Source organism: Meleagris gallopavo, chromosome 1 (assembly GCF_905368555.1).
Source record: "Meleagris gallopavo chromosome 1, MGAL_WU_HG_1.1, whole genome shotgun sequence".
Classification (NCBI taxonomy): Eukaryota; Metazoa; Chordata; class Aves; order Galliformes; family Phasianidae; genus Meleagris; species Meleagris gallopavo.
This window is the reverse complement of record NC_139404.1, coordinates 55,352,860-55,368,717: the sequence shown is the minus strand read 5'-3', so window position 1 is coordinate 55,368,717 and position 15,858 is coordinate 55,352,860. Positions and strand designations below refer to the sequence as shown.

Here is a 15,858-nt window from a genome sequence, read left to right as displayed (position 1 = left end):
ACATTCTAATGGCATGGCTTTTTAATTCTTCTAGCCCTGACCCTGGATTCTTGTAAGTACTCTGATGTGGCAATTCCCTCAACAGCCTGGGAAGACTGGGCCTGCTCCTCTGCTCACTGACAAGATGGCAAGTCTTACAAGAGCAAATTCTGCTGCAGAAGCGACCCTACTCAAAAAGCTATCCAAACGCAACAGTATCCCCAAATACTAGTCCTTATGCTTTCCAGAGGAAGGATATCAGCTCCTGATGTGGCCAGATGAAGGACACAGGTGCACACTGTGCCACTGCGCTGTGAGCAGGTGGAAGCAGTAACATGCCTTGACTCTCCCCGTACCGTAAACTGTGAAATATCCTCTCTGAGATGAAATTATCCCCTAGATTTGTTTTCAAAACAAAAGCTGAACTCTGTACTGCTAGAACCATAAGTTTCAAAGGAGAAGGCTTCATGTTAAACACCCAAGTCCACATTAGGGTATGTAAACAGGTGAAGAAAAAACTTCTTCTCCAAATAGTGTTTAATTCTTACTTTCCACTAGTTTTCCTCCAGAAAGTCAGAAGAAAAACAACATATAAACAATATTTCACATTCAGAGAGCAGAGATTTCCTAGTAAGGGTGAGGAAACAGCCTCATTTTTATAAATGGACTGATTAAGCTATAGAGGCCATGAGTCAGAAAAGTACTTAAGCATGTGGTCGGCTTTAAAGACATAAACAATTCTAATGAAGTCAGCAGCACCACCTGTGAGCTTAAGTTTAGACACAGACCTTAAAATATCTTCTTAAATTGGGAACAGAAAGGAAAAGGGTGGAACTTGCAAAAATACCCAGCCTCACCTCCCATCCATCTTCTCCTCTTTGGACACAGTGATGGGGACACCGCAATAGCTGTCAGCCCACCACAAAATCACAGAATGGCCAGGGCTGGAAGGGACCTCAAGGATCATGAATCTCCAACTCCCCGGCCAAAGGCAGGGCCACCAACCTCCCCATTTAATACTAGACCAGGCTGCCCAGGGCCCCATCCAACCTGGTCTTGAACACCTCCAGGGATGGGGCATCCACAACCTCTCTGAGCAGTCTGTTCCAGCACCTCACCACTCTCTCTGTAAAGAACTTCCCCCCGACATCCAACCTAAATCTTCCCTCTCTCAACTTAAAACAATTTCCCCTTGTTATCTACCCTGCAAAGTCCCTTTCTCAGCTGTCTCACCCAGAAGTTTGTACTACACCAATGGCATAGCTCCATGCCGGTGTCCCAGCCCAGCTGTTGACTTCACTGTCTGGCATGATCGCACTTAATACACTTAATATCACCAAAACCCTTTGCACGGTGACCACTGCTGGGGCAGACTGACCTCTGCTCCCAGGTCACTGACTCCTCTACCATTTGGCTTCCCAGAACTTTCTTCCTGAAGAAGCATCCACCTACTTTTACAAGCCATTGCCGGGATGTGACCAAAACTTAAGCTCATTCCATTAGCCTCCGAAATACTTCGCCTCTGAGCAAATGACCTACCTTCCAGCAGGTGACAGGAGCTCAAACCTGGGACAGGCACCAAGGAGGGCTTTGGAGTCCACACGCTCAGGGTGCATGGCCAGCTCCTATCCAGTCAGCTTGCCACCTGCCAGCAGGGGCCTGTGCTGCTCAGGGTCTGAGGGCCACAGCCAGTCACTGCCATCAGCTCCCTTCGCCCCAGAGCCTTGCTCACTGGTGTGCCCCTGGTCACAGCCATTTCCGCTTCCCAAAATAAAACGGCATTTTTCACCGTTACATCTAAAAAACATTCAATCACTAGACGCTGCAGCACGATAAGATTAATTATAACTGGAGGGGGCTTCCTGTTATCCTGAGCTAATAAAAACTTACGCTTTGGTCCCAGCGCTGATTTAGCCCAAGTTATGGTTATTGCTCCATAAACAGGAAGCGCCTCTGAGTTATCATTCCAGCGCACAACCTCTGGGGTAAGGACCTCTCCTTGGTGTCACTGGTGCCGCCCGGCTGACGAGGAAGCTCTGCGCATTTTCACAAGATGTGATGACCCATGAGCGGGGTTGGACTGTTCTGGAGCCTTGGTGCGAGGCAGGATCTGAGCCCTGACAAGCTGAGGTCAGGGCTCCAGGCCTCCAAAACCCAGCAAGGAGCTGTGCACAGGCAGCTTCCTTCTGCACGCAGCTCCCACAGTGGCACCAGTGGCGAGGTGCAATTTACAAATATTACAGATATTAATTCCATAAGCCGCCCACATATAAAACTACCGACACTGCTGCTAAAAATACACTGCAAGTTGCAACGAAGTTGTTAGGAATGAGAAGCAAAGCAAAAAGGAACTAAACCCAAACAGAGGTAATCACTGTTTTGCAAATAAAGGTTAAGGCACGCAAACACCATTCAAAGACCTGGTTCTGAAGGGTGCTAGAAGACCAGGGCAATGTGGCTGCAAGAGTAGCTCAAGGCTCACCTGTCTGGGCCAGCCACTTCCCCTCGAAGCCACACTCCCAGCACCCAGCCCCAGTGTGCTGACCTGGCCCTTGAGCAGGGGTTATGCGGCATCATACCCGCCAAGGCCTGTGCTCCAGCCCTGTGCACGTCCCCATACGGCTCACAACCCAAATCCAGGTCACACACTGCGCAGCGGTGTTCCTTCTGTTGTATTTTACTGGGGAGGTTTTTATGTCTTTCATTTTACCACTCAGCTCTGCAATGCTTGGAAAAGATGGAATGAGAAAAGCAGGCAGGAGAGAACATGAAAACCTCTGAATTCCTTGAGAAGAATGGTTAAAGCACAGTGAGGGAGGAGGATTTCAGACCAGATATTTATTTATTCATCATGCCTCGCCTGTTAATATCAGGCGGGGCTCCGTTCTCCTTCCCAAGCTGGCATTTAAGACGGCAGCTCGGTGCACACACACCATGCTCATCCAAACACCATGAGCTGATGGAGATGTGTGTGTGCTCTGTTACACTCACCCAAAGTTCCAATGAAACCGTTTCACAAGGCCTTCCAGGTGTCACCTTTCCTCCTGGGGCACATTTTCCATAGAAAAGCCCACACTTTTCAGCCTGCAAGCCACAGACCTGCGTACCCCTGTCCTCCTGGCACCCCTGGAGCTCCCTGCAGCCCCAGCACGATGGCAGCACAGCCATCCGCCGCAGCGCTGACCCTCACGCTCAGCTCGGCAGCATAACAGTGGCCAATGCTCCAGCACAGGGATACAGGCAGATGGCAGGAGGATGGCAGCCCTCATCTCCTTCCAAGGAGGAAATTACATCCCCTGCGATAAGTAAGTTTTTATCTATGCGCTGTGATATTTCAGGGAATCGTAAGGACCTCTCACGGCAAGCAGGAGAGGAGTCACAGCCATTAACCCCTCCTCCGCCTCCCTCTCAGCTATCCAGAAACAATTTAACCCACAAGCACACTGCAACGCGAAACGGATAAAGCAATCCCCACCAGCCCCCACGCTATTTTCCGGCTCTTGTGCCTGGGAATATCCACCTACTTCAGGCCTCCAGACGTGCCGCGGACCCTCTAGGATTTTCTGCAGCAGTTCCAAGGGATTCGTTTTCACAGGTTGCCGTTCAGGGCATTATTCCTTTTCCCCCATCTGTTTTCCAGCCAGGCCACAGCCGAAGTTGGGATGCGCGAAGGCACCGCTAAACTTCCCGCACACGCCGCGGTGCGGCACGGCAAACCGCTCCCGGGAGCCGCGGGGGGACGCGGCCTCCGCTCCCCTCTCGTCCCCTGCCCGGGGGCCGGGAGGCCGCGGGGGCAGGCAGGGCGCCGTGAGGCCGCAGCCCCGGCCGCAGGCTCCGCTCATGCCCCTGCCCCGGGAGAGCGGAGCCGCCGCCCCCCGGCTGGACACAGCCCGGCGCGGAGCGAAGTTCACGCAAATCGCCGCATAATCCCACCGGAGCGGGGAGGGGGGAGAAGGGAGGTGGGGGCTGGGGACGGGAATAGCAGCGCGCGGGGCGATGCAGGACGCTGCCCAGGGGCCGCGCCGGGGGCACAGGCCCAGCCAGGCAGGTACACGCCGGGGCGGGGACGGGCAGCGGAGGGGCGGCCGCGTCGTCGCCCGCCCGCCCGCCGCAGGTCCCCTGGGTCGCCCGCCGCCGCTGGAGGCGGCCCGGGCGCAGGAGGGCTGACGGGGCCCGAGGCCGCTGGGCGACGCGGCCGGCAGAGGGCGCCGCCAGCGGGCGGGCCCCGACCGGCACCCCGGGACGCAACCAGCACCGGCCCCGGCCACGGCCCGCCGCCGCCGCGCGGGGCCCCGCCGCGCCCCCCGGCGGCGCCGGGCTCCGGCGGTCTGGTCGCCGGCAGCGGGGGAGGAGGGCGGGCGGCGGAGAGGGAGGGGAGAACCGGCGCTCTCGCCGCGCTGCCTAAATCGCTCCCCTTTGTCTCCCGCGGGGTCCCGGCCCCGCGCGGGGCTGCCAGGCAGTACGGCGGCGGGCCGGTAACTTTACACGGCCCGCCGGGCGCCGCAACCCCGACTCGATTTTCTCCTCAGATAAGTTTGCCCGACCCCGGCGCGCCGATGAAGTGCTGCCCCCGCGTCCCCAGCCCGGCACCGACCGGCCTCGAGAACCCCCTCGGCACGGTGCCCTCCGCTTTATGTAACGCTGCCCGGCGCCGGGCAGGGAAAATGCACGGCGAGGGGATTTAAATCAGCCCTACGCGCACACACACACACACACACATATATATGTACGTTTCCAACAGCCGCCCCACAATAGGCACCACCGCAGCCGCAGGAACTAAGTTGGGGCACTCGGGTCCCCCCGCTGACAGCGGCCGCCCGTAGCCCCGTGCCCTGCCCAGGGCAACCCACGAAGGGGGCAACTCTCGGAGGGAGAGAGGGAAGGAGGGAGCGAGCGAGGGACCGGGGCGGCCGGTGCCGGGAGCCGGAGCCGCGCCGAGGCACGGCACACGGCAGGCGCAGGGCGAGCTCCGGCCGCCTCATTGTTCTGCGCGGCACCGGCACCGGCTTCGCCCACCGCCCCCCACCGGGGGCCGGGCGCCCGGGACCGCCAGACTCGGGGGGGGCCGCGCCTCGCCCCGCTCCCCGCCGGGTGCAGCCTGCCCGCAGCCTGCCGGGCGCTGCGGGGACCCCGAGCCCGCGGGGCGAGGAGGGCTTACCTTCGTACATGGGGGCCATCGGTGCAAGGACGCCTGTTATTCATGGCAACGCCGCCACGAACGACGCGAGATCGCAGCCCCCCAAACTCAACACACATCTGCCATCTTGAGCGGGTGTCTCTCGGCGGAGGCGAAGCTGCCGCCTGCCTTCTGCATCGCTGCCCGCCTCAGCGCGGGGGGAGCCGGGCACATCCAGCCCCGCTCGCTGCCGGCCCTCCGACGCGGCCGGGGCGGGCGAGCGGGCGGGGGGCGGCGGCGCCGGGCCGGGCCGGGCCAGGCCGGGGCGAGGCGCGGGGCCGGGCAGGGGCGGCGGGCGGCGGGGCCCCCCCGGCTCGGGACGGCGGCGCTGGGGAGGGAGGGAAGGAGGGAAGGAGAGAGGGAGGGAGGGAAGCAGGAGGGAGGGAGGGAGAGAGGGAGGGAGGGAAGGAGGGGGGCTGGCGCCTTGCCCCCGCTCTCAGCGCGGCATGGCTGCGTCTGCCGGGGCGCCTGCAAAAGTTGCACTGGGGGCGAGAGGAAGGGAGAGAGAGACGGAGGGAGAGAGAGGGAAAGGGAGACGGAGAGGAGGGAAGGAAAAAAAAAAAAAAAAAAAGGAAAAAAAAAAAAAAGCAAGGGAAGGGAGTTTGCAAATAATCAAGCGCCGATGGCACTGATCGCGGCTTCCCAGAAGGAGAGGCAGCGAGCGAGAGAAACCCTCTGCTGAGATTATGTGGGATCTTGTTTAACAACACATTTCAATCAGGAGAAAAAAGGAACAGTCAACAGAAGTTGGTGAAACACTTCTGTCTTCCCCCCTCCTCTTTATAGAAAAGAGAGGAGGAAAAAAAATAAAAAAGGCGGCTGATTGAAGCTGTGCAATTCACTGGCTGTGGGGATCATATAATTTGAGCTCATGTTTTACAATAGCGCGGAAAATTCCTACCTCTCCCCCTCTCCCCAAATAAATCTTCTATTCCCTCAAGGCATTTCACAATCTGGTTCACCGAGAAAAGTTCCAATTTTTTCCTTTTTTTTTTTTTTTTTTCTATTTAGTTTGCTTGCAGTGTAAATATTTAGCGGATGCATTTAAAATAAACATACGTTGTTGCTTCTAGGATTTGGGTTATGATTTTGTGTTGTGTTTTTTTTTGTTGTTTTTTTTTTTTTTTTTTTTAGAAAACCAACACAACAGAACCACATCAAAGAAGTGTTTTCTTACTGAGATTGACAGCCGCTGCCGCCCCTCCACTCCCCGTTTTTCTCCTTCTTTCAGCTCTTGCTATAGGAGCTCTAACCCAACCCGATGAGCATCTTTTTTGCCAGTTCATATGAGAGAGCCATAGGTAAAGGCACGCTATCCAGAACCCTTTTTCCTGAAGGTGGCTTTGCAGAGGAACGTGAGCCGCCAGGTAACATGACACAAGCAGGGACACAAGACACAGCAGCAAAGCCTCTGACAAAGGTGGGGACAAAACCTGGGCTGTGATCCTGCACTGAGACTTGCATGGAGCTCCCCTCAGAGAGCAGCCTGGGACCAAAGCAGGGGGGATGGCCTGGCTTTGTGCCCGCTGTCACGGCTGCTCCTCAGCACGCTGCCACTCACTGCTGCTGGGGCCAGCCCAGACCTCAGGGGAGATTTGGGGGGTGCTCAGAGCAACAGATTGAAGCGAACTAGGTAGAAAACTGTGCCAGTTGGCCCATAGAGTTGGATGACTGGATGACATGACCCTTGGACTCTCGTGGGCCCTGTTGTGTGCAAGGTATCATCTGCTTTCTGCGTGGTTTTTCCTGGAATAACACGGAGGCTGCCTCACTGCCCACAAGTGCTGTATTTGTGACGGGAAGGTGAGGATGTGCCAGAAACACTGGGGTGCAGTAGGAGGGCAGGTGGAGGTGCTGGGCCAGCACTGGAGGGCTGCGTACAGCAGAGGGAGCAAAGCCTGCTGTGGGCCCAGCGTGCTTCATTTGGAGGGTGATCACCAGACCCAACACCTCCAAATCTAGGAAAGAAATAGAGCTGTCTGCACTTGGACCACTGAAGAGTCCAGAATTGGAGGGTGAGCAGCAGGTGCAGTATTGAAATTGCTTCTTGCTTCTCTTTTCCTGAGCCATGCAGACCCTCAGCTCTAGGCACTAGGTCAAAAAGTTCCCATTTCCATGAACCACATTTCTGGTCATTGTAATTCTGCACTTCTCTCATCTCCTGTGATTGAGGATATTTTCTGCTATTCAAGGCCTCTGATGCTTACAATCCCAGCCTGCCTCCTTGCCCTTGATCAGAGCAGCAGCCGTGGAGCCCTATTTCAGAGCCATGAAGAAGATGTGGAAAAGTATCAGAAAACAGCAGGGGACAAAAACACAGTGGAGGAGCAGGAGATTGAAGGAACCGCCCTCCTTCCTCATCACTGTGTTTTGCTGCAGCATGGCTTCAGGCCACACATCAGCTTTGTGTTCCTCACCTGCAAAACAGAAGCAGTGGTCCTTGCCACATGAAAATGTGCTGATGTCTCCTCTTCTCTGCCCTCTCTGTTTTACCCTAAGCTATTCTGTAGCCATTGGACCTGTGCTGAACTTCACTTTCAGGACTTCCTTTGTGTTGCTTGGGCATGGACAAGGTGCCTCCTCTCCTTCTGCTGGCTGGTGGAGTATGGAGGAAAATAGTGGAGCAGCCAGAACTGTGTGTCATGTACCCAAATAGCTGCTGGAGCTGCTTGGCTCCACAGCATGGGCCATTCTATTTCTGCTAGGGCGAGATGCTAAAATGGAGTGGACCGTACAGCTGGACCAGGACAGAAATTCCCATCTTCAGATTCAGTAATGCCATCAAATTTACAAATGCTTATCTGTTGATAACAATAGGAAAGCCAACAGAGATATTTTCACCACCCTGGACCATTCTGTACAATGCCAAGTGAGAGTCTCTTTCAGAGAACATTTGGGGCATGTGGTTTTGAGCAGGGGATACAATACCTTGCTGCACTTTGCCATTGCTGTGTGTGACGGCTGTGTGCGATGCACACAGGAGGTGTCCTGGTTCTACCACCTTTTTTCCATTCTCCCTAAACTGAGCGGCCACATGAGGACATTTTCCTTGGTCATTTAGACCCCACCTGGGTCAGATTGCTCAGAGGATGGATGCTCCTGGCCACCCTTCTGGTACAGGAGGGATCATTGCCCACACTGTGAGTGTCTGCAACCAACAGAACATGGCATCAAAATTTTCAGCCCGCTGAGTCTTTCCCACCCCAGTATTTGTGAGTATTTCTTCTCTTTGACCACTTCCCTTGGGAGAGGACAGGAGGCAGTGCTGGAGAAGCACAGTTCACTGTGTCATCATTCAGTTTTTCACTTCTCCATTTACATACATAAGCCTACCATAAACACTTGTGGCTAATGGACAAGTACACAGCATTCTCATAAACTATCAGAGAATGCCATACACCACCCATGCAGCTCCGCCAGCTATGTCTTCTGTGAGTCATGGGCAGCAGCGGCACTGAGCAAGGAGGGGACAGTAGGATGGCCTTTGCACAAGTCACTCTTTCCTATTTCGGCCCTACGTAGGCAAACCTTAGTGACGTTCAGCAAGTTGCTCTCTCCTGCAGAAAGGCATACGGTGCTTGACTAGCATGTCCTGGGGGCTGTTGGTAGTGAGCAGAGCTTCTACATACAATTGGAGTAAAGCAATGGGAGTTGCTTGTTTTTTTCTGGAAATGGGGATTTGGGATTCTTCTTCCAGTGTTTTTCCTTTTTTTTTTTTCCTTTTTTTTTTTCTTCTCTGTTTTTGAAGTTAATATCAATTTTGGAAGGCAAGTGAGCTTTAAAGTGGCTGATGGGCATTGTGCTGCGAGATGCACCCTTTTCTGTCTCATGCAGACACAAGGTGCCCTTTGTTCTCTCAAACACTGTCGTGGGATCCCCTCCTCTCCATCACTGCCCCTGTGATTTATTCCTCTTCCTCTTAAAGAAAAATGAAGAAGTCTGAGGGGGTCTGTGGCATCCAGCTTTCTCAGCTCATTGTCACAATCAAGGCACAGAATCACAAAATCACAGAATTTTAGGGGTTGGAAGGGACCTATAGAGATCACTGAGTACAACCCCCTGCTAAAGCACATTTCCTACAGTAGGTAGCACAGAAAGCATCCAGGCAGGTCTTGAATATCTCTAGAGAAGGAGACTCCACAATCTTTCTGGGCAGTCTATTCAAACCCATTCAGTGCATTTTCTTCTTCAGAAAGATTCAGCATTAAAAATATTCCAGCACAAAGCTGTAATGTACATTTAAAAAAGAAGAAGTACAAGAGAAAGGCTCTAAGCACAGAGAGCGTGCAAATCCCTGTCAGTAAGAACCTTTAATATCTTTTTGCCTTCGTGGAGGAGCTGGAAGGCATCATTTTGTTAAAGAGAATCAGGCCCGAAATCTTTCACACTGAGCAAAGCAAAATATTTTTGTAAACATCAGGGGAAGGTTTCCCAGTGAAATAGACACAGATGTTTTCTTTTTAAATGTAAATCAGTGCGGGAACGGACAGTTTAATTAAAAGGAAAATTATTAGGTAAATGCTGAGGGAATCTACTATATTTGCAGGGTACACTCACATATTTCTACCGGTGAGTCAATGGCAGTTTTTAATTTCTTTCTACCTAAGACAATCGGCCCAGAGACTAGGGCCACTGTAATATGGAGTTCTGAGGGAAGGTTTTTTCATGGACAGCAGGAATGCCTGCTCCATGTGTGAGCTGTGGGGTCTCATGCAGCCGGCAGTGGTGGGTCCATTCCCAGCCTTACATCTCTGCTTATCTTAAGGTAATACTTTGTAGAGGATACATCCATCAAGGTATCACCTGGAGAAGAGAAGGCTCGAGGGAGACCTCATTGCAGCCTTCCAGTACATGAAGTGAGCTTATAGACAGGAAGGGGACCAACTTTTCATATGGTCTAAAAGGAGCAGGACAAGAATGGCTTTAAATTAAAAGGGAGAAGGTTAGATGTTAGGTGGAAATTCTTTATTCAGAGGGCGGTGAGGCACTGGCACAGCTGCCCAGAGAAGCTGTGGGTGCCCCATCCCTGGAGGTGGTCAAAGCCAGGTTGGATGGGGCCCTGGGCAGCCTGAGCTGCTGGGGGACAGCCTTGTCCATGGTAGGGGGTTGAGACTGGGTGGGCTTTAAAGGTCCTTTCCAACTTAAGCCATTCTATGATTCTATGAAAACCCCACCTCTCGTGACTGAGATCTGGGGGCACTGTTGGTGCCACACAGAGCCACTCATGCTTCCTGCTGGAAGAGGTGCTGGTGCTGTGAAGCTGAATTGCTGTGCACCCTCCTGCTGCTTGGCCTCTTGGCTCAGCTCCTCTCCAAGCCACCAGGCCTCTGTGTGCAGCAAGGCCTGGCCCCTGGGCTGAGCCTTGAGAGGGGCTGCTGCCCTCTGGCCTCTGCAGTTCTCAGGCCTCCAGACGAGGTTTTGACTAGGTTCTGACTAAGCCAAAAGCAGCAGGCACAGTGTTCTGGGACTACAGCAGCTCATGTCTGAGAAAATGCTCTTATCTTTGAACACACATGGAAAATATGTTGTGTGCTTAAGTGGGCTGGGGGCTGATGGCCATGTCATGGCTGCAGGCTGGTAAAACTTCAGCAAGTTCAACGTTGCACCCTTGATGAAGGCAGCATGCTGAAGAGCAAGACAGATCATAGAATCACAGAAACATTAAGTTTGGAAAAGACTTCTAAGATCATCAAGTCCAACCATCAATCCCCTACCACCATACCCATTAACCACGTCTCTCATGGCAGGGAGGTGCAGTGACAGCATGCAGCCCAGCCACTGCCCTGGGGCAGGCAGGGATCTGGGTCACCTCAGTGCTATAGCCACATCTGAGCAGTGCACTGTTGAACCTTCCTCCCCCTAGGAATATCACTGAAATAAATGCCCTAAAAACGATGTGGCCTCTGCATTCAAGGGGTTAAATGCAATTTCCCATCCTCTAGCTTTTGCATTTGGCTCAGGTATTGTTGGCAGAGTCTTGGATTCTTTTCTTCTTATTAAAAAAAAAAAAAAACACAAAAAAAAAAACCCTTTAAAATAATAAAAAAGTGCTTATCAGATAATGAAATTCTAGCTGTGGTCAAGTCTTTCAAACAACCAGGGCCATAATTTAATTGGAAGTAATTATAGCCTTTTCTGAAGTATAATTTTTAGGGTATTTTTTCCCCTGACATTTGCAGTGTGGAAATTAAAAATAAAGCAATGTCAGAATCACGAGATTTCAATCTGTCTTCAGACAATAATGTGGGCTGGTGTCAGGGGTTTGTCCTTGGCAAGAAGGAGGAAAATTTCACTAAAGAAAATTCTCCTGGTGAAAATAGTTGTACGTTTTCTGTGCTCCGAAATTCCTGAGAGACTGCTGTCTCCCAGAGCTCTCTAGAAATCCTCCTACCTCAGCTGCAGAGGGAAAGGGCACATCAGTACCTAACTCCTGAGAGCACTGCATTTGCGATGCAGACTTGGTTAATTATTCCACGGTTAAGGCTGTGTTAAGAGACAGGCTTAGCACAAGAAAAAAATCGCCATCCTACACAGCAAAGATGAATGTAGTCCTTATATCCTTGCTCAAAAAAGCCCAGTGTGTAGCAAAGCTATTTCCACATTTTTTTCCCCCTAATATTGCCCCATTTTTAAAAAAAATATTTTTTGAAGTGATGATCTTCTAAATTTTGCTTTGGTTACTCTTAGTAATTCCTTGGCTTTTTTTTTTTTTTTTTGTGAAACCGCCAGCACGTCCCATAAAATCCACCTCACACACTCCCTGCTACACAAAGTTCCTCCCTAGTGGGAGGGTTCCTGCCAGTTCAGCCTTTCTGATGGCTAGTGGCATCAGCAGGGTCCCATGCACAGCTGTGCATGTCCCTAACTCCCTGGAAGGGCAATTCAGCCAGGCTTTGAATAATCTCTGTAGAGGTGAGCGTGCATGAAGAATCTTACTGCACTCTAAGCCCCATGCTTTTGCATCTGAAATTTTAGACTTAATACCCATTTTAAATCCATTCTTGAACACCAGTCAAAGGGAAAGGAAGAAACGATTTCAGATTAAAAGGGCAATGTAGAAAAAAAATCTCACTGGGAGCAGGTTGTGATTACAGCATCGTACAGAGTGCTGCAGAAGACTGGTGTGAGGGATGCTCTGTTCTGCATGGCCAGAGATGATCTTCCACATTTCAGGTACAAGGCTATATGTTCTCAATTGCTTCCAATCCATGAGTTGCAGAGAGCCTGTGAAGATGGTCAGGAAGGCAACTGCTTTTTCCAAGTTAAGGGATGGGATTTACCTTTATTTGAATATTTAATATTGATCATCTGTATTTCTTGCCCACATCTTAGCAAAAGCCAAACCAGCCATGAAGTCCATCACTTTTATCAATGATGTATCCACAGAACTGCCTTGGTATTGCACAGCTTGGTTAGCCACAGCCTGTGACTATGGCTTCAAAATTTGTGCCGAGGAGATCTCATCCTGAGACCCTGCTGCACACCCACTTCTGTGCTGAGAGAAAGAAATAAATATTTACTGCTTCTCATAATAACACCCAGCCACACTCATCCTCGCCACTGCATAGCAGTTCATTTAATTGAAATAAGAATATAAGTAAACTGTTTGTCAAAGCAGTTTATTAGGAAAAGCATTGCTGTGTCAGAAGCTCCCTCACTGTGAAGAATGCTGTGTTGTCTCTCTTAATATTTAATGCCATTTTAATATTTCCCAGTTAGGAGCTGAGGCTACAGACTAAAGGCCAAGCATGACAAAGTGAGGAGGGAGGGCAATCTCACAAAGTGAGGTCAGCAAAGCTCCATTGCTGATGTGCTTGGCAGCTGGGTGAACAGCAGTTCTGCTGCTTCCTAAGGGGCTGTGCCACTCCGTGGCCCTCCATCTGCCACTTCACCTGAGATCTATGGGTATGGCCTGTCCTTACCCAGAAGGGCACTGCATAGCTTTCGGGTCCCATCCGGTGGCTGGGGAGCTGAGATGCCCGGGCTTCCTATGACAAACCAATTTGTCTTTGCCATTTCACTCCTTTGGACTAAATAATCAACCACTGCTATCAACTACTGAACTTCTCTGCTAGAGCCTCAGTTCCTGTGCTGCACCCTGGGTCTGTTCCCAGCAGTGGTGCCCTGCTTAGGCTGCTCCTCACTGTGGAGGTCTCTTCAGAGAGCCTTTTGAAACAGCTGCAAAATAAACTCTATTTTTTCCAAACATCACTAGACAGTTTAAGAATAATTACATGAACATTATAATCAGCCAAACCAGCAGAGGCATCCACCTGGCCTGCACGTAGCATTTGTGAGTAATTGTACATAAAGGGCAGGTACTTTCGAACTTAGTGCACAAACAGCTACAGGAGGAGGGCCCTATTATAAATAAAATTTCCTTAGTTGTCACTTTGTTGTCTCTGATGTCCCACGCATTCAAATGCTGAGACTGATTCATTTAATCTTACTCTAAACCAGCAAGCAACAGAGGCAGTTTCCTGACAGTTGCTTTAAAAAAAAATGTATCTGAGCTCTCTTAAACTGTGTTCCCTTGTATTATATTTAGACATCGTGATTAGAGAAGCTGCCACGCTATGCTTTCACTTGAAGGAAGAAGCTAAGGCTAGAAGCAGTGGGAAGCAGTGCTAGGGACCAATTCAGGCTCTGGGTCGACGTCTGGAAGCTCATGCTGCCTGCTTCCCCAGTGCCGCCAGCCTTGGGAAACCTGAGGTCTCAAATAAGCGCAGCATTATTTACAGTAATGAGGCTGCTGGCAAGAGTGGAGGCAGTGAGAGACTTAGCGGCTGCTTTCATTCGTGTTAGCAGTATCAGCTGAGCAGTGCTGGTGGCCCTTCCTTCTCTGCTCCCTCTCTCAACCCCCTCAAACCTTGTCAGAGGCTGGGATGTAAAATCCGGACACTCCTGTCATATGAACAAGGCTTATGTATGCTTGTGCCACTGCAAAGCAGATTACGATGACTTTGCTTCATGTGTTTTACTCTAATGAAGTCAGTGGAGGTTTCAATAAATAAATGTTTCAACACAGACGCTTGACATGCAGCTCTGCTCTTCACAACAGCATACCTAAAAGAATACCTGAATACTCTGCTTTTGCTAAATGTGGTGTTTAATATTTTGCAGTGCCCGAGTAAATATGGCTGATGAATGCACATTTCTATATTATTGTCGTGGAGGTTATGAGAGATTCACTAAAGCAGCTCCCCTCACTGCACAACTAGCTTTTACAGAGTGCTTGTCCAACCCTGCAGACCCCAGTCCTTCTGATCTGCACCTGAGGTGAGAAGATCCCAAAACTCTCAGCAGCTGCTCTAGAGCAGGGTAGCAGATATGACAAAAGTCTGTCAAAGAGGACAAGTTGAAAGACCCTTTGAGATCCATGGGGAGATGGGGAGGGGATACTGTGCTTTATCTGTACCAGATTTGGGGGATGGTAAACTGGACGTGGTAGATGGTAAGCAGGACATGAGCCAACCACATCCTGGGCTGCATCAAAAGCAGCATGGCCAGCAAGTCAGGGAGGTGATTCTGCCCCTCTGCAGGGGGCCTCTCTGCACTGCACCACTCTGCACTGGTGAGGCCTCACCTGGAGTACTGCATCCAGATGTGGAGTCCTTGATATAGGAGAGACATGGATCTGTTGGATAGCATCCAGAAAGCCTTTCAATGTCTAAAGGGAGGGCTGTAAGAAAAGAGACAGACTCTTTAGCAGAGTCTGTTGTAATAGAACAAGGGGAAATAGCATCAAACTAGAAGAGGAGAGATTTAGATTGGACATAAGGAAGAAGTATTTTACAATAAGGGTTGTGAGGCTCCGGAACAGGTTACCTAGAGAGGTGGTGGATGTCCTGACCTTGCAGACATCCGAGCAAGGTTGGGAGGACGGATCTCTGAGCACTCTGATCTAGCTGTAAGTGTCTCTGTTCATTGCAGGGGAGTTGGACTAGAAGACCTTAAAAGGTGCCTTCCCAGTCAAACAATTCTATGTTCTATGATCTCTGCCTTTTGTTAACCTGGAATACATACTATTTTGGAAACCAGTGGAATTCAAATGCTGAATGGAAAGGTGGGTTTTTCCTATCAGCCATTTGCTAGTTTTTCAGGTTTGTGGTTTTTGCTCCTCCTCTAGCTGATCTATGCATATCTGTCAATTTGTTATTGCTTCCCAATACCCTCATTTGCTAAACTAAAATCTATGCTTTTAGTTTAGGACACACATAGAAAACTTGAGGTTCTGCTTCAAGATCTTAATTTTAGTCCAAATATGATCAGCTTACCATTCTTTTACGATCTGCTATAGTCATTCTCTCTCAGATAAAAACATCACACTAGGAGCTTTCAATCATCTGTCTCTAGAGAGAGTCAGGAAAATTCTTAGAAACTTGAAGGTGACTTTTCTGTGAAACCATCTCAATGTATTTCCAAAAATACATCATAATTTGGAATCTTCTCCTCACCCTCAGTAGAGATCACAGAGATTCCAGAAAAAAAAAATAATAACCCCTATGCATTCCTATAAGCTGCGCCTTTAGCTGTAACAAATCAATCAAGTACCCTTTTATCAGCCAGGTATAAATTGACTTGAGGCATTCTGAAGCCTAAGGCTTGTATAAGACTTCTGGTTTAGGCTTTATTTCCATGAAGAAGTTTGACTCTGGAGGAAGACTTCTGTTTTTGAATAGAGTACTTTCCATCCACTTGTT

The 15,858-nt window shown here is 50.5% G+C and overlaps 1 protein-coding gene across 5 annotated transcripts in view; it reads right to left on the bottom strand.

The window, feature by feature from the left end:
* HIPK2 (homeodomain interacting protein kinase 2) overlaps positions 1-5,695 on the bottom strand; it is a 134,074-nt gene extending 128,379 nt beyond the window's left edge. For 2 of the 5 annotated variants that reach the window (XM_085228380.1, XM_085228399.1), the window contains exon 1: positions 5,138-5,693. In XM_085228380.1, the coding sequence (XP_085084506.1) occupies positions 5,138-5,156 (19 nt within the window). In that variant the 5' untranslated portion in view covers positions 5,157-5,693. Of the gene's footprint in view, positions 1-3,503; positions 3,812-5,137 lie in introns of those variants that run through there. The other 3 variants (XM_085228372.1, XM_085228390.1, XM_085228383.1) reach the window with 3 other exon arrangements.
* Between the last annotated feature and the right edge of the window lie 10,163 nt (positions 5,696-15,858).